Here is a 26671-nt window from a genome sequence, read left to right as displayed (position 1 = left end):
TTAGTCTTGCTCCTCTTCATCCCCATCCTCATCTTCATCTCCTTGATCTCCAGATTCAATGTCATCTTCATCTTCAACCTGGAATAAAAAAAGATTTATTGTGAAGAGTAACATCCCTGAATTGGATCCAACCTTTTGAAGGCCAGACAAAAGCTGAGGAACTGAAAATACAGTTAAAGCCCACTTGAAATTATCCTGCTGTATGACTTGGCACTTCATAAAGGCTACGATCATGGCATGTCACACAGGTTGTAACTTGGCTGCTAAGGATGGCTGAGCACTGGGAGCCACAACCTCCCCTCTGCACCAGAAAGCAACTTCTTACAGGCTTCCCCTTCGCCTACAGCTGAGTGAACTGAAGCCCAGCCCCTCATGACCCTATGTAAATAATTTAAAAAACTAGAGACGGAGAGCAGCACTTAGGGGATCTATACTGGCTACAAACTGTTTTCAATACAAATAATGCCTGTGCCCACTGCAGACTCTTGAAAACCCTATTCCCGCAGCTCAGGCTAAACCAGATAACTGTTAAGTACCGAAGTGTAACCTGTTCTCCAAGCAGGATTGCATAAACGACAATTACTCTCTCGCAGTAGGAAAGCCAGGCACTACCCTGGTGTTCAGACACAATAGCTGCAACACAAAAGCTAGTTACATCCACCTTACAGTCACTTGTCCAGCTCTAAGTCACTCTAAGTATTCTTTCCAAAAAAAAAAAAAGAATCCAACAAAAAAATACAACATACACAGACACTCCAAGAGGGCAAGGCTCCCAGAAACTGCCCTGACAACTGGCAGCACTCCTTAAGCAGCAGACCCAAGCTTTCTAGTTAATACAAGTATTACCTGGGCAATGATCCCTTGGGATTATTTCACAGCTATCATCTGCTTTCCAGCTGGCAGCTGGGATGAGCCGCAGCAAGGCCAGGCACACAGTCAGGTACTGTGCCAGACACATACATGAAAAGTCTTCTTCCTTGCCTGGCAGGCACCTCTCAACATCCCTACGCTGCACAACTCTTCAAGGCAGTCATTCTCTTTTAGCGATGGCTGCCAATATAAAATGAGAGTGCAATTCTGGCAGATTCAAAATCCCTCTACTTAAAGACACCTCATCAGATGTAGTCAACGAAATACTGCCATACCCAGTCTGCTCAGACCCAGGACCTCAGTGGCCCATTGTTTTGCTTACCGGTACACCAAGATCCTTCAGTTTGATCTTCAGCGCAGATAGTTTCTGATCCTGGTCAGCCAAAAGCACTAAAAGGTCATCCTGTTCTTTCTTTGATTCTGCAACTTCTTGCTGAAGTTTACTTTTCTCATCTTGCAAGATAGCAACTGTACTACTGGATGAATCTAGGTGCTGCTTTAGTGCTTCTTTTTCTGCAGAAAGGGCTTGGACTTGACTCTGGCAACAGGAAAAAATCCCACACCGAGTTACACCGTAAGCATAGGAACACCTGAAGTCATTTCCTACACACATTCCATAACCAAGCAGTACCAGCTCCAGCCCCACCAAGTGCCCTGTGGCCTTGCTACCACACACTTCTGGAAACACTGAATATGCTCAGGAAACAAACCACTTAACTCAAAGCCTTTCCTATGGTAAAAATCCTCCTAACAGAAGGCTGAATATTAAGCCACTTGATTGGGTCTTCACCTACTACCAACCTTCAGTTCTTTGATTTCTTGCTCAAGTCTTCCCAGAATTTCAGAGCTGTTGGCTGCTACTGCACCACTCTCTACTGAAATGGCATCTACAGTTGTATTCTGTGGACAAGAAATTCAGTATTAGGGCACTGAACACCTCACATGGAGACAAAAAGATAAGGCCTTATACTGACATACGTACAATTTAAAAGACTATTTTCTCCTTACAGCATAGCCAAGCTCTGATACTTAGATACATCCTGCACCACAAGCTATTGGTCAACACATCTAGGCTTCCTAGCATCCGAAACACTTGAATGCACACAAGAAAAACCAAGTACAAAGAACGTGCACTCTAAAAATCCTCTTACGTGTTTTTCTAGACAGACCCTGACTAACACAGGCCACCAGCCTTCACTCAGATGCTTCTTAAATGCCAAAGATAGTTTTTATTATGCTAGAAATCTAAATCTTTGTATGTGATTGCGCAAAACAGCAATAGCTTCGTCTCAGTCAGCCATACCCGAAGTTATTCTCAAAATGAGGCAGCTGTCTTTCAGCTAGAACTCCAACATGGCATGAATTGAAGACCATGGCTTCTCCAGTTACTCCAGGTTTAATCCCAAGCTGTAGGAAAGGCTGGCAGTCTGTGGGGTGGCGGTGAGGTGTCTGACAGCCCCAGGCAGCACCAGAATGGGCCTGTGCCTCAGGAGCACGTGTGGCCAACACATGTGCAATGGCATCTTGTGTCGGAGCAGCTGAGACTTGTGACAGTCTAAGCATTCAAAGCCTCCGTGTCAGACGCACTGTACGTTAAACACTTGTTCCTTTCCCCCTCTAATAAACACCGTATCATGCATTTGTCTCGCAACAGGCCATTTCCTTGGAATGCAATAAAAGCTTCAACTGAATAGTTGGTATTGCTTTGTTAAAAAATACCAAGGACCAGTGGCCTTCCAGAGCACTAGTGGACTGGAAGTGCCCCTCTTTTCTCATGAAGGATGTGTCTAGATAACACGTTGCTTCACTAAAAACACGTTTGGAATTACTGGCTGATGTGTATTCCAACAAGCTTGCTTTAGGACAAGAGCTACAGACAGAATAAGCAGTAAAGACATGTCTTAAAAGATTTAGCCCTCAATGAAAAACTAAGATTTTTTTTTTTTACTGGTACCATTACTTGTAGCTTTTGATTCTCCATCTGAAGCTTAGAGATTTCTGCAGACTGTAGTTGCATCTGACTCCTGAGCATTTCCAATTCCTTTGGGAAACAAACACAAAACAAAGTTCACTTCAGCAAGACAGCTGTTTTTTCACATGGTATTTTCAAGTTAAATGCTACCAGACTAACTGTTCCATACATGAATCAAGTTGCATGTCGGAATGACAGCTTAGCAACTATTTCTCTAGAGTACAAAACTAGTCAGCAGCACACACAATCCTAGACCCTGCTCTTCGCATTTTCTGTGTAATACCCATTAGCATCTTCTGTGCATTATCATTGATGAAGAAACCTATTATGATGATCACAGCATGTCGTAGGTTGGAAGGGACCTTTGAGATCATCTAATCCAACCCCTGCCATAGGCAGGGACGCTCTTAACTAGTCCAGGTTAATAATCAAGGCCTTGTTCAACATGGCCTTGAACATCTCGAGGAAGAGCACACCCAAAACCTCTCTGGGCAATCTATTGCAGAGTCTTGCCACTCTCATACTCAAGAAGTGCTTCCTAAAATCCAATCTAAACCCATGGATGGACCAACTGGTCCGTCGCTCAAGTCCATGTCTCTCCATCTCAGAGACAAGGATTTCACGTGAAACAGTGTCAAACGTCTGCACAAGTCCAGGCAGATGACATCAGCTGCTCTTCCCATAGCAACCGGAAGCTGCAGCTTTGTCACAGAAAGCCACCAGATTAGTCAGGCACAGCTTGCCCTTAGTGAAGCCATGTTGGCTGTCACCCATCACCTCATTATTGAAGTGTCTAAGTACTATTACCAGGAGGATCTGCTCCCTGATTTTAAATGGTACAGAGGTGAGGTTCACTGGTCTGTAGCTCCCTGGGTTTTCTTGGCTTCCCTGATTAATCCAGGAATTGCTAGTTCTCTCAGAGAATCTCTGCTAGGTATTTTTTGAGCTACCCTCAATTAGTGAATTTGCCAATATTTCAACAGATACTCTACGCTGCAGATGTAACACATGGAAGCTTTCAAACAAGATTTAACATTTTGCAATGGATCAAGAGGTAGGTTTTGCAAGTCTGACGAGTCAGTTGAAGTGTATTCTGCCGAGTCAAATGTGCTTTGCAAAACCAACTAACTGGTTTTGGATATATCACCTTGACGCTCCAGGACAGGTACAGTCATCACACTGAGGTAACTGTTAAAAATGCCAACAACCTCAGGAATCAGTAATCCTCCCTGAAGCTTCACACAGCTCCCTTCCCATCCCAAGCTGGCACTCAACAGCCTTGCTTAAATACCACAAATTCACCTTCTGTAGTTCATTATTGTGCTCCAAGCTGCCAGATTTGCTGGTCTGTGAGGACTGGTCTGTCGTTCCCATTTCCAAGTGTGAAGACTTCTGCAATAGCAACAGGAACAGTGTTAAGCAGCTAAGGCTCCACTGAAGCCACCTCGCATCACATTCCCCACGACCTGCATGCAGTCAGTTAACGTGGCTTCACTGCCATCAAGAGGCCTTAAACAGCTTAAGGCAAATGACATTGGAAAACAGGAACTGGACTGCTGTGACAGCGCTTACCAGTTTTTCAATCACAGACTCCTTTTCCCTTAGCTGCCCCTGGAGGAGTTCATGCTTGCTCTTCCATTCTTCTAACTCCTCCTTCAATTTGCTCACTTCTTCTGTCTGAATGCCATTCATCTGAAACGTGTCACTGTGGGAATTATGATGCTGAGTGTCCTTCCCTAAGAGAGTTTATAACAAGTCAGCTTCGTAAGCATGTTGGTGTAATCTTCAAACACAGCAGTTGAAGTATTTGTTGCCCCCCCTTTTCTTGCCCCACAGGGCAAGACAAGCCATTCTAACTACGCATCATGGCAGAGTGTTTAGAAATCCCCTAAGAAAAGCTGAACCAAAAGCTCAGCATTGAGCATTCAGCTGGCAATCCCTCCAGCAACACTAACAGTCCCCATCTTGCACACCTGCCATTGTAGAGTTCTTCCCTAACAGCTGCTTTCATTCCCAGACCCTAAAACCAGCACACACCAGGGGCCATCTGTTCATGTTTTAAGTCTGAACACAAAACAACCAGTTGGGACTAACTTAGACAAAAGTGTAGAAAGCCTCAACCAGCAGCTCTCCATAAGCTGACATTTCTACATAAGCTTCAGCTCTCAGCCCTCACAAAGAAGGTTTGCGGAAGCTGTTCTGTAGCTTGCTACAAATCGCACAAGATTTTGGCACTAGCACAGCCGAGTATTCTGCTCTCTGAAACCTACCTAGCTGTACTTTGAGCAGGTTATACTGGTCCTTATGCTGTTGGATCTGTGACACTTGCTGTGTAACTGTTGCTTGGAGCTGTTCATTCTGCAGTGTTAAAGTGTTCAGTCGTTGTTTTAATTCTTCAAGTTCCTGGTCCTGTGAGAAAAAAACAAGTCACTTAATATAACCTAACTTTAGAAAACAAGGCTATCAGGAAGGCAAATCCAGCCAGAGAAACTGTCACTCCATCAGTACACCCATCTAGTTAGTGTCACTAGCCAGGACTGCCTATGACAGACAACCAGAGAAAACCTCATGCAAGCCCCAGCAGGTACACCCAAACACTGAAGAGTTTCATTGCTCTGTTCAGCCCCATTGCAGCTGTCACATTTTCAAAATCTGAGAGCTCAGAACCAAGAATACTTATTTGCATAAGGCTGCAAGTTTTGCAGTTATACATTGACAAACCTACACTTAAATAAAGGAAGGAGCAGATGTGGGCCAGAAACAGCATTAGACTTGACCAGGATTCTCAAGATCCACATTTAAGTTGGACCACAACTTGGCTTAAGTGTTCTTAGAAGCATTTCTGCATTGCTCAATTCCTTGTTAACTGCTTTGGAACATAAGGTATTGAACTGCATGGCAAAATCCACCGCAAACCACTTATGCTGCACAGCCTACCTCCCTCTTACCTGCTCTCTAATGACTTTTTTGTAGTGAGTCACAATGTTGTCATGCTGTTCCAGTGTCTTCTTGACCTCCTCCTCCTTTTTATCTTCCTCACTGGACTTGTAAATAGCTTTACTTATTACACCTGTCAAAAGCAGTTTCTGTCAAGGTAAGCCCAGTCCACAGACCTTTTTTAGCCTCAAAACAGGCTCACATTCTCACTCAGTTAACCTGAGTTCATGGCATTAGAAACTCAGCTTGTACTTAAAAAAAAGCAGTTGTCATAAACCAGTTCCAGAAGGTAAGAGAAGGCAATTTCTTGCTTAGAGCAAGGTTTGCACACTTAGTGCTTTACGCAGTTTTTGAAAAGCAAATGGATGTTTCGAGTCCTCTGTACTCAGTTAAGGCTCCACTACAACTGTTAACCCAACAGTGGTGCAAGTCAGTGAGAGACTTAAGACTACAAGGGCAACATGCAGACTGAGTGTGATAATGCCAAGCCATCTCACCTGTTGCTGCTTCACGTTTTACTCCTTCTCTAAACTGATTTAAGACAAGCAATATTAGTGAACGAGACATCCCCGTTCAGTCCCCATGTGTTGCCTGATGTAGCTGAGAGGCGTCCCTGCCCACGACAGGGAGGTTGGGTTAAATGATCTCTAAGGTCCCTTCTAGACTAGGCCAGTCCCTGATTCTATGTTTAGTTGGATGTTAAGAATGCTTACAACCTGTCTCTTCAGTAAACACAGGAAACTAAAACTTTGTAGAAAGCATTCACAATTTCACTTAATGAGTTAGTTCCAGACAGCCAATCTAGGGAGTTCAGGCTTCCGTATATCAAGGTTTTGTAGCTGTCAGATGTGCTGTGTAGTTTAGTCCCCAGGTAAGCACAGGTAAACACACCTTGTGTCCATCACATGGTCACTCACACTGCATACTCCTATTCATCCAGCCTAACAAGATAAACTTATCCACTAAGTCTAAGCCCTGCTTCTAAGAATATTTTTATTAAACACTTGAACTGCAAGCCTGAGTACGTGATTATTCACAGATATTACTATAAGATCTTTTTCAGAATACTCCATTTTGGTATCATCATGGGTTACACTATGCACATTTGATAGCTCAGTCGTCAGCTCGGAGAAACTCTAGGAACTAACATCTCTCACCTTCCAATTCCTTTACAAGCTTGGTAAATTCATGATCAAACATCATGTGGTCTGGGCTAGAAAAACTAGGCTGTGGTTTCTGAGCAGCTCTGGAATAAAGTTCATGTTTGCTAATGAAGCCAAGCTTCTCAATGAAGTTCTCCCTGCCAATCCTCTTCTCAATCAGCTGTTTCAGCTTCTCTCTAGAAACAAGAGACGAGTCACAGTGCCGTACTTCACGAAACAAACCCACCCTTCCCTCCAGGTGGTTTTTTTCCAGTTAAAGATCTGATGATCTGTCTCTAGCCTTCACTGCACTAGAGGTTTGGCATTCGAGATGCAATTTTCCAGTTGCCAATGACACCTGTTCTCAGCCTGGGAACAACCTCCTGTACAGAACAGTGATCTGCTGTGCCCAGCTCCAGGTGGGTCAGTTATTTAGCATCCCATACGGAACATGCATAAAAATTCATTTCATTAGCTAGTCTCAAGTACACCACCTCAGTTAAAAGACTCTTAAACCATCTGCCAGTCACATAACCTTTCCCTGCAGCCTTCTTTGTTCTACATCATACTTACTTCCGATAATTCTCCAGGGAATTGTCATTGTAGTAGATGGAAATGCCAAGCAGAAGCGCACACAGGCCTTGAACGAGCTGCTCCTCTTCTCCAAGGTTTTCAGCGATCTGCCCCGTGAGCTAGAGCTCTTGTTAAGGATATCCGAGATATTTCTTAAGCACAATATGTAACATACTGCTCCCTGAATGAATTACTAGTTAAAATGATTCTCACACATACAGCAAGGTCTTATTGGAAGGAATCAAAACAGGTGCTGAAAGCCTAGCAAAGGTAGCTACTGGTTTGGAGGACTTCAGCTGTAGTTTCTCTGAGGTTTTTTTATTGATAACTGCCTGCTTAAGCAGAAACCTGTTTTTTCAAAAATAACTTTCCTCTTTAGGTAAGGTGATGGTTTAGCCTCCTGTAATTTATTCACATTCTTTTCTTGGAAAGCCATCACAAAATTAGGCTCTCACATAAGTAGGAGACATACTTCCTACTTTGAGAGTGTACTCCTAGGTTACATTAACAGCACCAATAGCCATTTTGCAATAATGTGCACAAGCGTAAAACGACATAGCTTTCCACTGTACTTGAATTTACATGCACATCTTTCAGACAGGCCAGCATATGCAGAGCACTGCCAACACAAGTCTAGTTACATCTTGTGCCCCAGTGTATTTTCTTCTATGTCAGGCAGTAACTCTGCAAGCTCATTTAACTTCAGCATGAATAATCCAAGGAACTTGTAGACAGGCAGCTCTATGCTGCAAGCAGGTCAAGGATACAAAAGGTATGTTGGCTGGGTTGTGAAGGAAATGGGTGACAGCAATTGAGCAGTTGCTCAGCCAAGTGCAAAGCAACATCAGCAGTCCAACCCTGGTCTGTACTTTGCTGCCCTGCAAAGATGGAAACTTGCCGTGGTTACCTTTCCCATGGCAGGACTAACACACCCAAAAAGCTCTACCAGTTCAGAACTCATATTTCTCACACCTTTTTTACAACAACAGGTCATGTCTTAGAAATTACCCATTCATTAGTTCAAGTGAACATAGCTTTAGTGCCTTGATGAATCAAGTATTAAACCATTCCTATTTAACCATGTTCAGAACAAGCAACACATACAAAACACGACTCAACGCAAATTAGCACCAATGTAACATCGTAACCAGTTAGTACTGCATTGGTAGTGCATACTTGGCTAACGTGAAGGAACATACACACAAACCCCTGTAATGTACACCCTGTTCTTAGTTTAAGTCAAGTAAGAATTCCCTTTACCAGATGCAGTAGAGTTGGCCCTGCTGTCTAAGAGTTGCCTTGTGTTCCTATCGTTATTTTCTAGGTCAAGATAGGTAGTGCTGGAGGTTCAGACAACATGCATGTTAAGCAAGAGAAACATTACCTGCAGTATTTACTTTTTTTTTAGACTAGGGAAAATTAGTTTTTGTCTGCAAATTCAATCAACTCTGTCGCCCTTGTCTTTGCAGGAGATACTGTGGACACAGGAGCCTTGAGGCGTACATCACTTACAAGTCAACATTCAGAAAGCAACTATGAAAAATGTTTCCTGCATGAAAGTGACCTTCTTACAAGCACCCAATAAAGTGGGAAACTTACATCAAGCCTCTTAAGACAAAATGAGGTATATAGAACTGTTGGGCAAAAAAACCAAGGCTGAAATGAGTGGTCACAAGGGGCAAGTCAGTGGCAAGAGAAAGAAGTATTCATCAACAATCAAGAGGCTGTCCTTGAGAGTTATCTGCAATTGAGACACTGAGCTTCCATCCCTGCCTCTGTTAACTCATATGCTTGAGAGATGAAGACAGTTTTGCTTTTAAAGTTGAGCTGAGCAATAGAAAAAGAACAAACTTCCCCAGCAAGGTCTTTCGATAAGCCAGTTTGCCTATCAAAACAGCTTGTGAGCAGCAGTCTGCTAAGAAATTCCTCTGCAGCAGGCGCCCAGCTACTAACTGCCACTGCACATCACAAGAAACCATTTATCAACCCTGGGGAAAAACTAGGACGTTCTGACGAGACCGCCTGTAACTACTTCCTTCTGAGGTGCTGTGTATATCACCAGCACCAAGACCAAGCAACCTCCTTTCAGGAGGAGAATCAAGATTACAGATAGAGACTGCAGCTGCCATCCCTACTGCCGCACATGGGGACAGGGGGCACCTGGCTTTTTCATCATCATCCTTGTTAGTTCCAGAGAGGCAAGCCAAGAGCTTGGGAACAGCGGAGGACACTGCCCTCAGCACCACAACACCCACCTGTTCGTGTACCATGGTGAGTACTACATGCCCTACTCACCACTGCTTGGTCTTTGCTGCAGGTTTGTCCACAGCTTTGGTGTGACCCTCTCGCCCTCTTTTATCAACACAGATTATCCCGCTTGCTGCTACCCTCCCAGCTGAATGCCACTACTAGGTTCCAGTGACCCAGACCTTCCTGCAAGTTGCCTCACCCCCACCCAGCTCTTTGCTCTCATCCTTGCCTTTTATCTGGACTGGCTCGTTTAGCTTTCCTCATCACCACCATGCACCTCCCCTACCCACCTCACACTTGGTTATCAGGTTTTGACTCGCACCTGAGTTTTCAAATCTCTGCTCACAAAGTAACATTTATTTCCAAGACAGTCTAATGACAAGACATGTTTAACGGTATTCCCTAGCATCTATCAGATTTACCCACAAAGGCGAGACGGGATGCCAGAAAAGCTGACTGATAACATCCCCACACTTTCACCCAGTTGACAGACACTGAGAACAACCCCTGGAAACCGCCTCCTTGCCCTGCAGCACCCTGGCCCACCTCCTGCTGCTTTGGACACACTGGTTCAAGTGGCACATGTACATGACACCTCCTCTGCTAGAAGCAGTCACATACCACATATTCTCAAGCACTTCATGATAATCTGACTTTGAGGTCAAATTAATAAGTTAGGGCTGAAGATTTCTACACAGTCCAAAACATCCTCTCCCAAAAAAAAAAAAAACAACCAAACAACCCCCTCCCAAATAAACAACCCCTCACCTGTTTTCTAGACACCCCACCGTAATGCCTGCTGTGCTAGATGACAGCGCTCCATAGCAGCTCTTCAACACTTCAGGGCTACTAACAACCCAACCCCACTCCTCAAGCCAACAGATAAAGCAGACAATGCTACGGGTGTTCTTTCCTGCCACTGACAGCCAGCCTAAAACACTGCTAAATATCACAGCCTCAAACAACTCACTTCAGGGGTCAGTGAGATCCCTGCTATTGACAGCTGGTAGCTCCAAGGTTAACACTTCTGCTGCTAAGCAGGAGGCACAAAGCGCCCGAAGGCAGGTGAAACAGTCGGTCTTTCAGCAGTCAGGAAGTCAACAGCATGTTGCCCTTTGAGCTGTTTGCTACAGGCCAGTCTAAGGAAACAGCATTTCTAGGAGTATGAGTTTTTTCTTCCAAGAGAAGGGCATCTGTTAGATGAGTAAGTCCACCCCACTAGAAAGAAAGCACCCGTGCTACCCAAGATGTTTATCCCACTGTTCAGTGGAGCACCCCCAGAGAATCCCCTGGAAACACAGAGCGAGCTTGTTACACGAGGCAAAAAACCCAGCCCAACTGCAACACAAAGCTGTGAGTGGAGACACATCAGAAAGCAGTTAAAGAAAACCTCCCCAGCAAAACCCAAGTCAAGAGGAAAGGGCCTGCTTTGGTCAAGAAAGTGCCAAAACTGTGCCAAAAAATACATACCCGTCTGTCGATCTTATCACCCTGCAAGTTACACACATTTTACTTAAGATTTCTGAAGCGGAAGACATATTAGAAACATCCCCCCGAAGTATCAGTTCCTAGCTGCTGGCTCCATTTTACCTTTAGACAGATGGCAGTAAAGTGACAAAAAGGCATACTGACTTATTTCAGATATCAACAGATAAAAACATGAATGAACTCTGAATTCCAGCTTTGGGCCCATATTCTCAATTGCAGGGAAGTACAATCGCTGCCTGAGTTACCTGTCTTATGACAATCCTTTGGGGAAAAGGAATGCATAAGAGAAGCAAATAGGACAAGGGCACGTGGGCCTACAGGTGAAGTGCCCTCGGAATCTGAAGAGGCAGGTGTTAATGTGTCAAATAAAAATCTTGTAGATTTGAAAAACACAACTGACATCAGTCACTACGTAAGAGCCTGGTATTTTTAAGATGTTGCAGATCAGCTGTTACATGTTTAATGCTAACCAGGCACCACTTGAAAAAAAAAAACAAACAACCCACCACATTGCCTACTGCAGCTTACAACAACAAGTAGCAATTGCGCATGAAAAAGCATTATCTGTTGCTTTTCTCCTCCCCCGAAGCACAGAACCCTCTCAGCAAAGGGTAAAAAATAGAAGAGACTAAAGAGAAATAATCCTCCTCCCTAGGTTTCGTGGCTCCCTGCGATGTTCCTGCAGGAGAGCAGCATACTTCCCAAACAGCCAGAGTTCTGAGCCCAAGCGGGGCTGGCAGGTGCCGTACCTGTGAGAGGATGTTGGTGCACTGCTGCAGCAGTGACACGGGGGGGTTCCCGATGCTCGTTGCAAGCTGAACTCTCAAAAGCTGTTCTTTCAGCGTGGCATTCTCCTGCAACGCGTGGGCCAGGGCCACGGCAGCACACCAGTTGGAAAGAGAGTCTGTGGAGAAGAGGCCCCCGCAGAGCAGCTGACCAGCTGAGACTGAGTTACCTGTAGCTACCAGAACAGCCAAGAGGTACAAGCCAGATTAAAACAAGGCACAAAATCAGCAAAGTATTTACAACATCAGCGCAGAGTTCGAACCCATGAAAAACCACCACGTTTTAAGAAAATCATAAACTAAATGATTTTGGCTTGGATCAGAACACTTGACAGGAGCTAAACAATTTTTCAGGAATTATCAGCCAATGCATTAACCATTCGTGCTGGTTCCCAACTCACTGCGAGGACCTCAGCTTAGCGTACCGTCGATAGTAGATGGCAGAAGGGTTGAAACGATTTCTCCTTGTCCCTTTTGGTTTTTGTATAAGAAGCACTGGAAACAGTAGAGAACAGCACACCGCAGCACAAAAGGCTGCCTTTCGTTGACCATGGACATAAGTAGTACAACAATTGCAGGCCTGTTGGCAAAGGAAAGAGAAAATCTGGTCAGACAAAGTAGTGAAGGGAGAGGATCACAGAGACACAAAGTGGAGTTCTCCAGGTGCCCAAACTCCATATGTTGCCATTTCAACTTCTGAAACAAAACTTGTATTTAACAGCCAAGTTCCTCAGCTGTAACACAAACAAGGAGAATCACTACACATGACTGCACTGAGCTAGCTTTCCTCCTCAGCATCGTCATTTCCCATCCAGCCCCCACTGCTCCTCACTCACTTCACTCATACCGCACAAGGATCCCTCCTAAGTAGCCTAGTAGCTTGTGATAGAAAAAGTTCTTTTTCTACCCTCACTTTGATATTCAGATATTAAGAGCTCATGAAGCTAACATTTGCGGTTCCCCATCTAAGTAAATATCCATTACCTTCCTAGCCCCTATATCCTCTGGCTGACAGCAGCAGCTCATCCTACATTGGAGCATTTCTCAACTACTGCTCATTCCCTTCTCAGGTACTGCGAAAAAAAATCAGATCTAGGCCTCATCTCCACAAAAACACACCTGACACCTTCATGTTACAGCTAAAAGACCTAATGCAAACTTGAAGCTGTCGGTCTACATCTTAATTCCAAACTCTGACTTGAAATCATCCTTTAGATTAGGCTGTCACTGCCCCCACCAATGAACCTAACACACTTAAACACTTCCCTTCCTCTACCTTGGTGGGTTAGAAGGTGCATTTACAGAGGCAAAGTAGTCTTGGTTCATCTGGCATCCTCGAATGACCTCAGATACAGTATTAATGGTCTGTAAAAAAGGCACAGAAACAAAAGAAATAGATAAATGTGAACCATAATCTAATACCTAGATCCCTCAGTATAACTCAAGGTCATCTGGGCAGGTCAGTGCCACATAAGCCTGACCATAAAGATTTATTCAATACAACCATTTTATATACAACACAAAGACCTATTAGCTGGGAAACATCCTGAGCACAAGTTAATTGCCAAAAGCTCCAATGACTATCATACCCAGCTACCTCCAACTTCATTTCCTACAACAGATCAGTTACACTGTGACAGCCAGGTCAGCTGGACATTTGAAAAAGGTCAAAATATTAATTCTTTTAGGAGAGCAAACAATTGGAATGTCTACACTGAGTAAAATCATGTTATTTCATCGTGGGGTTATAAAACCCTCATCCTACACTGATGGCACCTCCAAAACAGGGAGAACTAACAGTTCAGCCGCTCTGAGATGTGCTGAAAACTAACAGGAAAATTAAGCAAATTTGAATACATCCTGGCTGCAGATTATATTGTAAGGGACTTGGACATTTAATGTGGCCAACAGGAAACCAACATCTCTGGCACCTGAAACCCATGCTTAGCAAATAATATAAAATGTCTGTTTGTCTCTGCAGTAACCACTTCTCCCAGTAAACTTCTTCGACCCACGCAGCAACCCCATTCCTACACCTACTAGCTCCATCCTACCTCTGTCAGGATGTCAGCAGGACCTCCGGTTGCCATCAGGATTGTGCAGAGCTGCTGTAACAACCCGCAGTGAAACATCGCCTTCTGGCAGCTACTGGTGGCACCAGGAGGATTTGTGGGAGACACCAGTACCCGCACAAGCTAGATCAGAAAAAAAAAGAAACTTCCTTGTAAAGAGAGACCAATACCTTGTGAAATCTGTAGCAGAACCAATTAACCTATTTGAAATTCCGCCAGGAGACAGAATTGCTCCTAAAAATAGAGGTAGAAAACAACAATTAAAACAGCACATTCATCTCAGTACTATGTATATCCATTTGATTTGGATTGATGCCAAATTAGTCTGTAATAATATTTTATTTGATGGTTAATATTTTTTGAAGGGGTGAGGAGAAGGTTACATGCCCAGAAATCAATAATTAAGAACCCACCGTGAAGAGCAGGTTCTGGAACCTGGTTATTGCACCACAGCTATTCACAAACTCATACAGAAGTATCCTTAGCGCAGAACACCTCTAATTACGTGTTTTCACTTCTGTCACTGTTACATATAATCAAGTTATGCGATATGGTGGCCATTACAAAGCCACAATTTGGCAACAGTGTTCGTGCTGAAGGCAGCACACATCATCCACGGTGACAACTAATTCCGAGCTCAACACAGGGATTTGGCAGTTCACTTGTACGTCACTCTTATTCTTGAGTGTAAGAGAGTTGAAAGGAGTTGACATTGGTAATTCGGATTTGAATAAAGTATTTCACCTGCAGCATTAGGTGAAGATTAGTTACTTTCTGTGCCGACCACCCACAGTTGTCGTCTCCAACTTCAAACCAAGGCTTCATCCGCTGAATGTATGAGCCTTCTTTGAAGAAATTCTGATTGGAATTATTATTCTTCAGCAAATTCTGTAGCAGGAGGAGACAGTCTTCCACTACTATGCCTGGTGAGACAAGACACATTAATCAAAAGGTTACACAGAAAATAAGCTTCTCCATGCAGCGTGTTGTGCACAGAGCTTGTGAACCTCGTAAATGAAAAATTCAGGTCACTAAATTAAACCTATCAATGTTGATCCAGTATATATCCTAGGAAAAAAAAAAATTGTGTTTCTTGCGTAAGTTTGAAGCGAAAACATGATTTCCAAAGAACATACAGTTTGTGCATCGTAACTGGCTAGGAATGGGAAGAACTTCAAACCCTCACAACCACTTGGTGTCCTGAAGCACACCTGCTTCTACTCAGACTACACTGGGTCACTGTGTTCAAAGCACTAACATCAAGTTGCTCACAATTGAAATGCATCAGTTTGTCACAGGTTACACATTTGTTCTCTTCAATCATTTCCTATGTATTTGGCTCATTTCAAAGTTCCATTTTGAGTTATTTTGGTACAGAAACGATTCTTAAAAACAGTCCTTACAACAAGGCAAGTCAAGCTCAACTCCTTGGGGTCACAACAGCTTTGTTCTACCCTCCTGTTTTCCGCAGAGAGCACTACAGGCAAACACGCACCGAGAAGATCCTCAGACAGCTTGATCGAGAGAGCACAAATAAAGGCAGCGTGCCTCTGGCTGTGCTGGGATGCCTCCAAACCCAGACTCGACGGAAAGACCACCAGCTTGCTCCTCGCACTTGTGCGAGCACACGGGCAGTGCCACGCCTGGGAGCAGGAGAACAAACCAGCCTAGCCCTCCTGCTGCAGGGCACTGCTGACCCTGCCTCCGCAGCAGGGCTGCACACAGGGAATGGACGAGACAAACGCAACTTGGGAAGTTACATACCACAGCCCCTAAAAATTTTTAACTGTTAACAGCAGCAGCTTCAAAACCAAGGTTTGCTTAATGCTTCCATGTCAACATACCTGGAATAACTCAGCTAGGAGAGAAGCTTAAACTGCTCCTGCTGCCCACAGAGAAGTCAGGGAACGGCAACTTAGGCTGATACTGAAATAGATCCAGTAGTAAACTACAACTGGTGGCAAACTCTACAGGTGTTGCTCATTAAAAAGAAAAGCACTTAAAAGGTGCATTATGTTTGCTTATTTTTTGTATCCATTGCCTCCCCAACAGGTAAAGGACTTGGCAAGGAGCAGACCAAGTTATTAACAAGGCTGAACCAAGTCAGCAATCTGCTACTTCCAGCCACTCCAGGCACCCAGGGATCTGACGAGAGGAATGCAGATGCTTAAGTCCGTGAGTAACAAGCGCAGCACAAATCTGACACAGCCATTCCAAGGCTACACCTTCACAGACCTAAGCCACACAGGATCTCACAAACATATGCACACACACTTCAGAAGAATGAACTCATGTTTTAACTGAGTATCTTAAGACAAATTTTCAGCAAATGCTGTAACACTGCCTACTTGCTCTATGTGGTTTTGCTTGTTCTGTTACAACTGGTGCGTATGTTCTGATCTTTGTACCCACTGACCTAGTTCCAGTTACATGCTAGTGCCAGCCTGTAAAGATTGTCACCCAATGGTTTGTGCCAAAGCACAAGTCAAGGAGTAAGACTTTCCTCTACCTCCATCGCTGTTTCCTTCTTCTGTTATGATGTCCAGAAGTCTCTCAAAGGCATTTTCAAAGGCGACAATCTTCTGTATGGCTGCATTACTCTTTGTTAATTGCTGTAACAACAAGACTCCCTTGACAGGTGAGGAACAGAAGAAATTCAACTTAGTTTTTATTACAACCACAACAATTTCTTCACAAGCATTTGCCTAACCTAGTCCAAATCCTGCACAAGTACTAAGCAATTCAATTCATAGTTACTATTTGTTAGGAGCATAAGCTGCCTTTGTTCAGTACTTACATCATTTCTTATAACCTCCCTTGAGTCTGCTAGTAAATCCATCAGTCTGGAAACACCTGCAAGAAACATTAAGAGCATTAAAAATGCCAGCTTTTTCATGTTGCAAGTCTCACTCGAGACTACTCCAGTCCTCTGCCAGGTCATCTGCTGAACTTCCAGCTTCAAGTTCATCATCCAAGTCAACCACTTACCCATAGGGCTGACAAGAATGATCTGCTGCACTTGAGGTCCCTGCTGCTTTAAGAGAGATGTAAGTAGTTTCACTCCTGGCCAACGAACATGGAAGTCAAATTCCTGCAAAAAGGTAGAGGAATAGCAGTTCGACTCCAGGATCTTGAACGTCTTCTCACACAGTAACAATTTATGATTCGACAAGTACATTACAAACTCCTCCGGATTAAGCTCTTCCAGACCACAGTTATGAGTAGACACCAAACGTGAATTCCATCTCCTGCCACTTTGTATTACCATTCACCCTACTGCAGCACGTGGCCAGCAAGTCCAAACTCTATTCTGTAGTTCAATTTTATTATCAGGAGTATGAACTCCTTGCCCTTGCCTTGGCTGCCTTTTTTGTGGACTACCTTTCCTAGCTATTCGTCATCACTAAAACCAGTCAGTCCAAACCTCCAGCTATCAGCCCAAATCCAAAAGGGAAGGGAATACAAGCCCTTCTTAATCTTCTTGCTATTTGCAAACAGCAACAGCAGCTTCTCTGTTCAAATTGGGTCTTCTCAGAAGAATACCTAACAACTAATGAATCCATTAGGGTTAGAGTTGCAGATCTCCGAAACAGATCAATAAAACCACCACTACAGAGTAAGCTTCCAGCATAACTTTTAACAGAGAGATCAGTTAAACATCCTGCATTTTCTAGTATATATATTGCATTTAGTCACCCTTGCACACTCACTGAGCAATTTTAACAGACTATCAGCCACAAAAAGCATTTGCGATACTCTAAATGTACTAAGTCACTAATCAGAGTCTACAAAACTACGTTCCCGATTTGCATGACTACCTACTGATGTCAAAATTGAGCACTCAGGTGTTAAGCCTCAGGTATATTGACAAATGTTTATGAGTGCTGAAATCATGACTTAAGTTCCATATAGGAAGAGAACACAATCATTTTATTGAAGATAGACTATAAAGAAAAAAAGGTAAAATCATGTATGTTCTCTTTGTCTCAAGCACAATCATTCTCCGTTTCGAAACTAAATTTTTCAAAAGTTATATTGAGAGGCAAATTGTTGAGGCTAAAACCACTGGAAAATTAGACACATATTTTTGGAAAGCAGTAATCCCTTCTATTTTGAGTGCAGCTCAGCAGCCACTTGTCTACTGTTATTATTTAATGACCACCTTGCACAAGTGACAACAGTTGTAGTTCTAATCAAGCATCTAAACCCCTTTCTACGTTACCCTGTTTAAGAAGTGCACTAATGGCGTTCTTTGAATCACCTCCAACCCCACAGTACATCTAAGGACACCTCACATATGGCAAAGGCTTGACCAAAGACAAGCACATGGCTTGATCTAGTCAGATAACCTCCCTGTGCAGCACCACCCATCTCTCCCCACACTGTTTCTCACCTCCACAAGAGTCAACAAGAGCGTGACATTTTCTTGCTGTTTGATGAAAATCTCTGTGAACTGACTTCCCAAATCATCCACTTGCTTTGGTAAGTTTTCTTCTGTAATAGTGAAAAACAATATATTGCAACACATGACTGCAAGAACTTCGGGTAGTTGTGACTGTCATCCTTACCAAAACAGGTCTGTGGGTGACAAGGTTTAGAGTCACTGCTAGAATATTGAATTACTGTTAAAACAAACGCTGCCTTGAGTTTGACACAAAAGAGAAAGCCTACATTATTTTCAACATGACTTCTACTGAGAAGTATTTTCTTTTAAGTACGCCAGGGAGCCAAGAATCTACTAAATAAACTCAATTTGGCATTAAAAGACAAATAAAAACTCATCTCCATTGATCATATCCAAGCAGATCCCACCCATGCTCTCCCCACCCAGCTGCTTTGCTGCCTTCTCTCACCACTTCCAGCCCTGGCATCCCACAAAGCTGACACCCACCTGCCCAGGCTCTGCACTACATTCAGACAGATCAGAGAGCCAAGCACCTCACTGAGGAGCTGCAGCCAAGGCACTGCTCCTCTCGTCCTAAATCAGGTTGCCCTACAAATCATCCAGCTCTGCGACACTCTCCCATGCTGGCTGAGGAAACCACAGGCGCAGCAACAGCTCACAGCATTAAGCACAGAAAACACATGCTGATGCCTCTGAATTTCTGACCCAATCCAAAAGTCTGAGTTAAGAGAAGCCAAAACAAGATTTTTTTTGTTCCCCTCCTGCTTGAACAAGAGGATTTACAACCTTATCAAGGACTCAGTAACTAGCGATTATGAACTGAGCAGTTAAGAAAAGGGTCAAAGACCAAATAAAAAACTTAATATAAAACATTAAACTCTGTAAGTTGTGAGAAGTATGGCAAAATGGAGAAATCCAAAGACTCCCCCCCTTAAAACTTAGGTCTCGAGAAAAGATTTTTCGTTTAGTCAACGCAACTGAACCATCGCCAATGAATGGTGATTCACTGCAAGGTACTGGTTTATAAGATACACTTTTTAAGGACTGGCAATAGAGAGAAGAAGTTTTTGCCTGGCCTTTCAGACATCATAAGCAGCTGATCTCTAATGCAGTATACCTACATCTCTCCCTTGAAGCAGAGTTATCAGCAGGTACCTTACAAAAGGAAACAAGAAGCAGAAGCACTCTACTGGAAATTTTTAGCTGCAGAAACCATTAAATTCTAAAAAAATATGGCCAAAGGGAGGCCTGGCTGTGTGCAGTAGTTACACTAACCTAGGGATGTACCGCCTAGCACCACACAGATCCCACAGTCAGCTCTCTGAAGCTACACCCTGCTGCACACCAAGGAAAACGGAGAGACCTGAACTTTTTTTCTCTACAACAGATGCTTAAGTCAAAGTATTTCACTATTCTCCAGGACATATGCCTGAACATCTCGCCCTTTGCCCACATTCAGCTACAAGCAGCAAGTGTTCCAACTACAGATTCCTCCTAATCCCAACTCTTGGCCTTGTACAAGCTCCAGGTGCTAAGGCAAGACCTGAGCAGAATATACAAGTTACAGAGGCAATCGAAGTCCATTGTAGTTTTCCTTTTTTTTAATTCCAAAACCTTGGCTCTAGTTCAGGATATTAAAGATTCTTCTATAAAAGAGGTAAATTAAAAATGTCTTTTTTACTTTCTCAACTCAGTTGTTTTACTATCAGTATTTGTTCTACTAAAGTATATATTAAAAAAAAGAAAGAGAGGAGCCAAAGGAAAAAAAGCACAAAGGGAAAGGGCATCTTCTGCTTAGTTGGACACAGAACATATCTTGCACCCAGACGTTTACCCATAATTTTTCTTTAAATCTACATATTGACAGGGCTCTAATGAAGATAATGACTTGCATCCACTAACATTAGCTCTTAGTGCTTCAATAACAAACAGCACTGCAAACTGTAACTGAATCCTGAAGTGAACAGATGAAGTGCATTGTGGTAACAGTTTAAAAAAGGAGAAATACAAAGTGTTAGCAGTAACTCAGAGGAAGAGTGAACACTAACTGAACATGCGTTGTTTAAAAGAGACACTGTGAAGGATGCTTATGTGCAGGACATGCATTCATGGCAAACTTGAGGGCTTCTTGAAGATACAAATGCTGTTCACTGACTTGTTAGAAACATACCATATCTGAAGCTGCACACCCTCATAACGTCTTCAGCAAGAACTTATTACTAGAGTCTCAGGAGATGTGCTGGCACTCAACATGCCCAAACCACATCAGAAATAAAACTGGGGATACTTCAGCTCCAACAAACATGTACAGGAAAATCCAATAAGCTTTCCTGAAGCTCCAACACAAGTCTTGACAGTGTCCTTTTTAAACCACAGTAAGCGTTAAGGATGTGAGCAGCAACTAAGTCAACATGCCATATTTATAAAAGTAAAGGTTCTTTTACCTTCAGAATCATCTGTCAAGGCAGATAAAAGAAAAAGAAACAAGAGAACAGTTTACCAGTTGAATAGCTTCCCCAACAGCACAACCAACAGCAGCAAAAGCTCAGCTTCCCCAAGCAGCCATTCCCAGCTTCCTACAGTAGCCATTACTTGTTCAGGTAGTTCTTGTGGAAGTGGCCAAACTACACTACCATGAGCTCTTAAAACAGTGGTAATAGCACAAATAAAACTCATGGGTTTCAGTTCTTTGCTCCTTCAAAGACTTCTAATGACATGCGTGTCAATTCACCAGAATTGTCAAGCACAAGGTTCACCAGCACTGCAAAAGTCTGACCTTAGTCAATATTTCTTTCATCACATCAGGCAACTGGATGAACAAGAAGGGCAAGTAAGCAAAGCAGCAATCTCAAAGACACTTAATAACAAACTATCACTGAAAGGTTTCAGCTTGCAAGTCTCTTCACTGTAGAAGGCACCGTGGAACGACATGCTGTACAACAGAAGGCCAGGCGCTGGAGAATCCTCATCTACTTTCCATAAGGTTACTGCCCCCTTAAGTAGCCTTTCAAGAAAGCAGCCAGATCCCATCCTCTTACTCTACACATAGCCTTGGTGCTCAAGCACAGGAGACTCTGACTGTCCTGCCATCAGCACCATTCACCCTTCAAGAGCCTGCAGGAGGTCTAGTCTACGGCTGCCTTACTTGCCAGAAGCATCTTGTTCCACCTGAGCACTCAGAGCTCTTACTCATGTAATGGAGTTTTAATGAACACTCACCTTGTCCAAGCCTAATAGGGGTTACTGCTTCACTTTCTTCAGGGTACTCAAGTTCCCATGCAACATGGGGTTATCTGTGAGAGCTGCAACCACTTAACTGGCCTTTGAGATAAGCTGCAACAGCTGACTCAAGGCCTTTGAAAATAAAATCAAGACAAGGAGGGGCTGGGAGTTGCACAGCCTAGCTGTACAGTGTCTACTTGTACATCTAAGTACCTCGAGATGGTGAAGTCTGTTTCTAAAAGCGACATGGCAGCTGGAAAAGAACGTTTTCATTTTCATATATAGCCAACTTAGCATAGGTACCCAGTAGCTTGTCTGTTGATATCCTTGTGAAATCATCAGATAGTCATGTCTCATTTGACAGGAGCAGCTAGAACTGTCCTGTCCCAGCATTAAAGAACAACTTAATTCATGACTTGATAAATGATTCTATTCCAACCTGTCTGCAGTTCACGGAATATAGTTTTTAGAATTAATAAGCAAGAGAGGCAGTTTTAGTTTAAGGCAAGCTGCATACTACAAGATTTCTAGCATTGTTTTCACAGCTACACAACAACAAAGGAAGTCTCAGCATTAGTAAATCACAGTTTTGCAGTTGATAGTTTGAACAAAGCCACCAAGGAAAGCACCCCCACAGTTAACGCAGCTGTTACTACCAAGTGCTTACCTTGCTCCTCCTCTTCTAGGTCATTCGATATTACATTGTAGAGAGTGTCCAAGGCATAGCCAATTATTTCAGAATCTGAACTGCAAATGAAAGAACCACTTTTCTTTAATGACTGATTTCCAACTACTCTTAGCACATTGGTTTTCGGCACAGACAGTTCCCTCAGCAGCATTAGATCAAGTGAGAGGGACTGCTGTGCACAGACATGCTGAATACCACATGACCCTGAGGTGCCCAGGCCCTGAACAGACACCGACTTTGCCCACTTCCATTCCCTCAGGTGCCTGCATCCAGTGTCTGGTGACGCAGGATGACCTCAGAAAGCTTCACTCCATGTGTGCCTTCGACTTCCCAAGTCATTCCTTCCAGCCTGCTCTTTGCGCAATTGCTGGGAGCCGGTCACATCCCTTCCCAGAGTCGCCCAGGGGACCTGCAGACAGGCTTCAGCACCACCCTGGGGAAGACCTTCCCCATTACTCCATCAGCAAGAACCAGGGACCAAAAGCTTGTGCTCTCCGTGAATGAAATGCTGATGGCTACAGGTTCTCTGGAAGAGGCCAGCCTCCATGCCACCAACTCGGACAACACCCTGTTATTAAAGATTTTTGAACACCAAACATAACGAGGAAGTGGCTGGGCTGTCAGTTTAATCCCAAAGCATTAGTTCACCAGCTTACACCACAACCCTTTTCTATTCATGCTTTACAATAGACCTGCTTCTTCTGACTAAACTGTCTTTAATATCTCCAGCACAAAGACACAATGCAAGAGTTCTGGCAGGGGGTGCAAGGTAGACAGTTCTGCTGCTTGCTTTGTTCATTATAGACCAGAACAATATAAACTCACACCTTAAAGAAACCCAAAACCTAACACTGCAAATGAAGGCACCTCGAGTGCAGGAGGACACACCACTCAGCTATTTGCATGTCTTGCCCAAGCACCACAAGATGACGCTGCCAAAACAGTGTCTCATCCAAACGTTACAGCGTTAGCTGTCACTGATCTGTAAGGCATACAAACCAAGGACTCAAAGATAAATTTGTGTTTTAAGCAGCCACTAGGCCGGTTCAGAGCAGAGGCCTGAAAACCCACCTAACCAGCAGTGTTGAAAGGCCAGCCTTAACTGAGGCCAGCTATTACTGCTAGACCACTAACTGAAGACGGCAGACCTACAGCAGTTGTTGCAACCAAGAAAATGAGAGATGCCTCAAGGTGATCCACGAGCTTTGAGAAGACAGAAGGGAGCAATCCCTACTTACATTTCCTGTATCACCACAGCTTGAGCAAGCTGTCCAAGTGATACCTCACCTCCCTTGCCACAACTGCCACCCTAAAATAGAAATATTCAGGTGTTAGCATAGCTTGTTCTTTCACATGAGGCTTCAAATTCATTTCTGTTCCTGCTGCTGTCCTCCCAGGACACATCCATATTTTATTCAGTGTGTCAGTCAGATCATACCCCCGCCTCTAAGTTGAGCTGTAATGGGAACAAAAAGGAGTAAAAGAACATATCCAAAACTATGTCCTCCTCTGCCAAACTGTTAGGCGAAGCACATACAGGAAGCTTGTAGTCCCTGAAAAGTGTCTCATCCAGCAGGTATGCTCAGATTTCCAGCCTGCTTATGTTTTCACTTCATTGTAATTTTAGTTCTGCAACACAAAACTACAAAGCATATGGTTTCCTTCTCATCTAACTGCAACAATTCCACATCTGAAAAACACATAGAAATTATTTCCTGAAGACTTCAAAAAAAAAAAAAACCGCCCAAGCTACAGCCTTGCTTTGCCTTTCCCACATTAGGGAAATCACAGCAGCTACCGGAGAATACGCAAATTTTATGTAAATGTGGTAAAAGCAGGCCTTGTTTCTCTGAAGAGAAACACATCACCAAATTATGAGAGGAGCATCCTGTCTTGACTGTTCACTGCCTTGCTACCATCTGCTGTTCATCACATTCAATATTTTATCGATCATTTTCTCCAGACTGAAGCAACGCAGCTTCTTGCTCTGTAGTGAAAATATTAAGTCAAGACCTGAATATCCCGTCTTTTACATATCCATGAAAGATGCAGCCTTTATGCAATGCAGCAACTCAGCATAAGCCACCTCGGTCTTCTTCCCTGTGCTAGTTAACCCTTCTATAAGACATACAACCAAGATACCATCACACCACTCCAGAAGGTCACAAACATCAGCAGAGTAAAATTCTGTGGAAGTGCAGGCACCCATGTATGGTCCTGTCCAGGTAGGGTGCCTCGAAAAACCGTTTACCCGATCCTCTGAAACTACAGCATGTCACTGTGCAAACAGCGGCAAGCATTACGTATGCTGTGAAGAGACGCAGCGTGTTCCTAACACATCACCCATCACAGCATGCCTTGCCAGAAGGGCATTTGGTTGACCCTAAGGACTCAGGTCACTATCAAAGGGGGAATGACATTGATATTACCTCTTGCAGAAGGTTTAATAAGAAACATATTACAAGTCAAAAATATGGGACTAAGAGCACAGTAAAACAGTCCCTTAAGCATCAAGGGTAATTCTCTCTCGTGCTCGTATTAGGTTTCAAGTTATTAGAATTGTCATGGTGCAATGTAGACATTTTGTTATACAAGTAGAACCAAAGCAGCTAAAGACAGAAATTGACTCCTCAGTTTTCCACAGAACTAAGCAGAGAATCCTATGGATTCATTTCACTTGCTGATGCACACAGTAGACAGCAACTACAGCTGTACATGCCCAGCCACAGACAGATATGGAGCATCTCCACTCCATACAGTAACAACTGTCAGCAGCTTCATGGCCAAAAAGCTTCAAGTCAGGAGCTTTGCTGATCATCTTGACACCAGCAGAGTAATCACTGAACAAGCATACTTCCTTAAAGCTACACCACAAAGGAAAGCAACAGTCATTCTTTTCATCTCCAGCATACTGTTTCCCTGGTCCTTCCCTATTTCCAACCTGTTAAGACCTTCTGCAAACTTCAACTCAACAGCAACACATTCGATGTAAAGGACCAAAACACATGCAATAGAAGATCTGTGGAAGACAGCTTTTTTTTTTCCCTAGCTAAAAAACCCCAAACAAAGAACATGTCTTCTCTTTTCAGCTGCACCTCACAACATATCGGCACAGAACACCAGCACACACAAATTCAGAGTGGACCACTGGCACCCAGAAATCACATAAAGGCTCACAAGCTTCCACTCTGAAGGGTTCAGGTTAACACCTCATGTGAAAGGGGATCAGCAGAGCCCCGCCTCCCTTCTCGAAGTTCAAATCTGACCTCAAGGGCAGCTAAGTGGATGAGAGCAGGCTCCTTGACCTATTTTTTTTTAAGTCCTTTGCCTTCATGTCACTGAGTTACTCCTGTAGCCTTCCCTGTCACTGTTCCCATCACACCAGTTGCATGCAGGCCAAACGCTCATTTGTAGCTGCCCAGCCAAAAGAACAGAAATACTGCCTCCTTCTAGGCACTGAACTGCTGCTTTTCCCTAATCCTCCTTTGTCTTGACATCACAAGGTGCTTCCTGTGTACGCATAACCAAGCAGTCTACAAACATCTTGACAATTCCTTAAAACATATTGACCAACGCTAAATTTAAATCCAGACCAGAAGACTGTCAGAACAGACTTGCCTACCTAAGCACCAAGAACCTGCAGTCTTTGAAGTCTGAATCAGAGCACTGCAAACAGATTCCCAGTGAAAACACACAGGCACCATGAAGTTCAGCAGTGCAATCAATTACAGGAAGAGACATGTAGCAAGGATGCTTTAAATGCCGAATTACACAAATACTACATTCTAGCTGACAGAAACTGGTTAGAGTCCTGTCATCTGTCCTGGCAGCAGCTACGGAGCAGAGCTCTCTTATTTATTTTAAGTCTTGAATCTAAACACATGCAGTACTCCCTGGGACAGAATTATTCTAGCAATTAATTTGATGACACATGTCTGAGAAAACACATTTTCTGACTCGACTTCTTTTAATTCTGTCTAGTTCCCCTTTTGCCCAACAACAAGCTCATTTGGGTTATTTCCAAAATCCTGTTTCTTTAACATAGTTATTGGGGATTTACCTTAACCAGAGGAGTGGAAAGTCACACCTGACAAGCATTAAGGTTCTTCTGGTACTATCTGCAGAACTTGTCTTTCTATCCCTCAACCCAGCTCCGGGAATTCGGGTCTTGCAACCTCCAAACATTCTTTTTAAGTTGGTCCCCGTTAGCAGCCACAGTGCCAGAAGAGCTGTGAAGAACCCAGCTCCCCTGTGGCTTTCCGGGAGC

The 26671-nt window shown here is 43.6% G+C and overlaps 1 protein-coding gene across 1 annotated transcript in view; it reads right to left on the bottom strand.

The window, feature by feature from the left end:
- Positions 1 to 26671, bottom strand: part of USO1 (USO1 vesicle transport factor) — a gene marked incomplete at its 5' end in the record, with an annotated part of 27073 nt that continues 402 nt past the window's right edge. Inside the window, 21 exons of the mRNA XM_009871170.1 lie at positions 1 to 78; positions 1193 to 1408; positions 1672 to 1770; positions 2825 to 2911; positions 4145 to 4234; positions 4415 to 4578; positions 5113 to 5251; positions 5791 to 5912; positions 6937 to 7118; positions 7495 to 7613; positions 8262 to 8372; positions 11982 to 12193; positions 12443 to 12597; positions 13294 to 13382; positions 14072 to 14212; positions 14834 to 15012; positions 16599 to 16719; positions 16887 to 16942; positions 17078 to 17180; positions 18483 to 18583; positions 22384 to 22463. Coding sequence (XP_009869472.1) covers positions 1 to 78; positions 1193 to 1408; positions 1672 to 1770; positions 2825 to 2911; positions 4145 to 4234; positions 4415 to 4578; positions 5113 to 5251; positions 5791 to 5912; positions 6937 to 7118; positions 7495 to 7613; positions 8262 to 8372; positions 11982 to 12193; positions 12443 to 12597; positions 13294 to 13382; positions 14072 to 14212; positions 14834 to 15012; positions 16599 to 16719; positions 16887 to 16942; positions 17078 to 17180; positions 18483 to 18583; positions 22384 to 22463 — 2644 coding nt within the window. The remainder of the gene's footprint in view (positions 79 to 1192; positions 1409 to 1671; positions 1771 to 2824; positions 2912 to 4144; positions 4235 to 4414; positions 4579 to 5112; positions 5252 to 5790; positions 5913 to 6936; positions 7119 to 7494; positions 7614 to 8261; positions 8373 to 11981; positions 12194 to 12442; positions 12598 to 13293; positions 13383 to 14071; positions 14213 to 14833; positions 15013 to 16598; positions 16720 to 16886; positions 16943 to 17077; positions 17181 to 18482; positions 18584 to 22383; positions 22464 to 26671) is intronic.

The sequence above is a fragment of the Apaloderma vittatum genome, unplaced genomic scaffold (assembly GCF_000703405.1).
Source record: "Apaloderma vittatum isolate BGI_N311 unplaced genomic scaffold, ASM70340v1 scaffold1216, whole genome shotgun sequence".
NCBI classification, from domain to species: domain Eukaryota; kingdom Metazoa; phylum Chordata; class Aves; order Trogoniformes; family Trogonidae; genus Apaloderma; species Apaloderma vittatum.
This window is presented reverse-complemented; position numbering and strand designations above follow the sequence as displayed.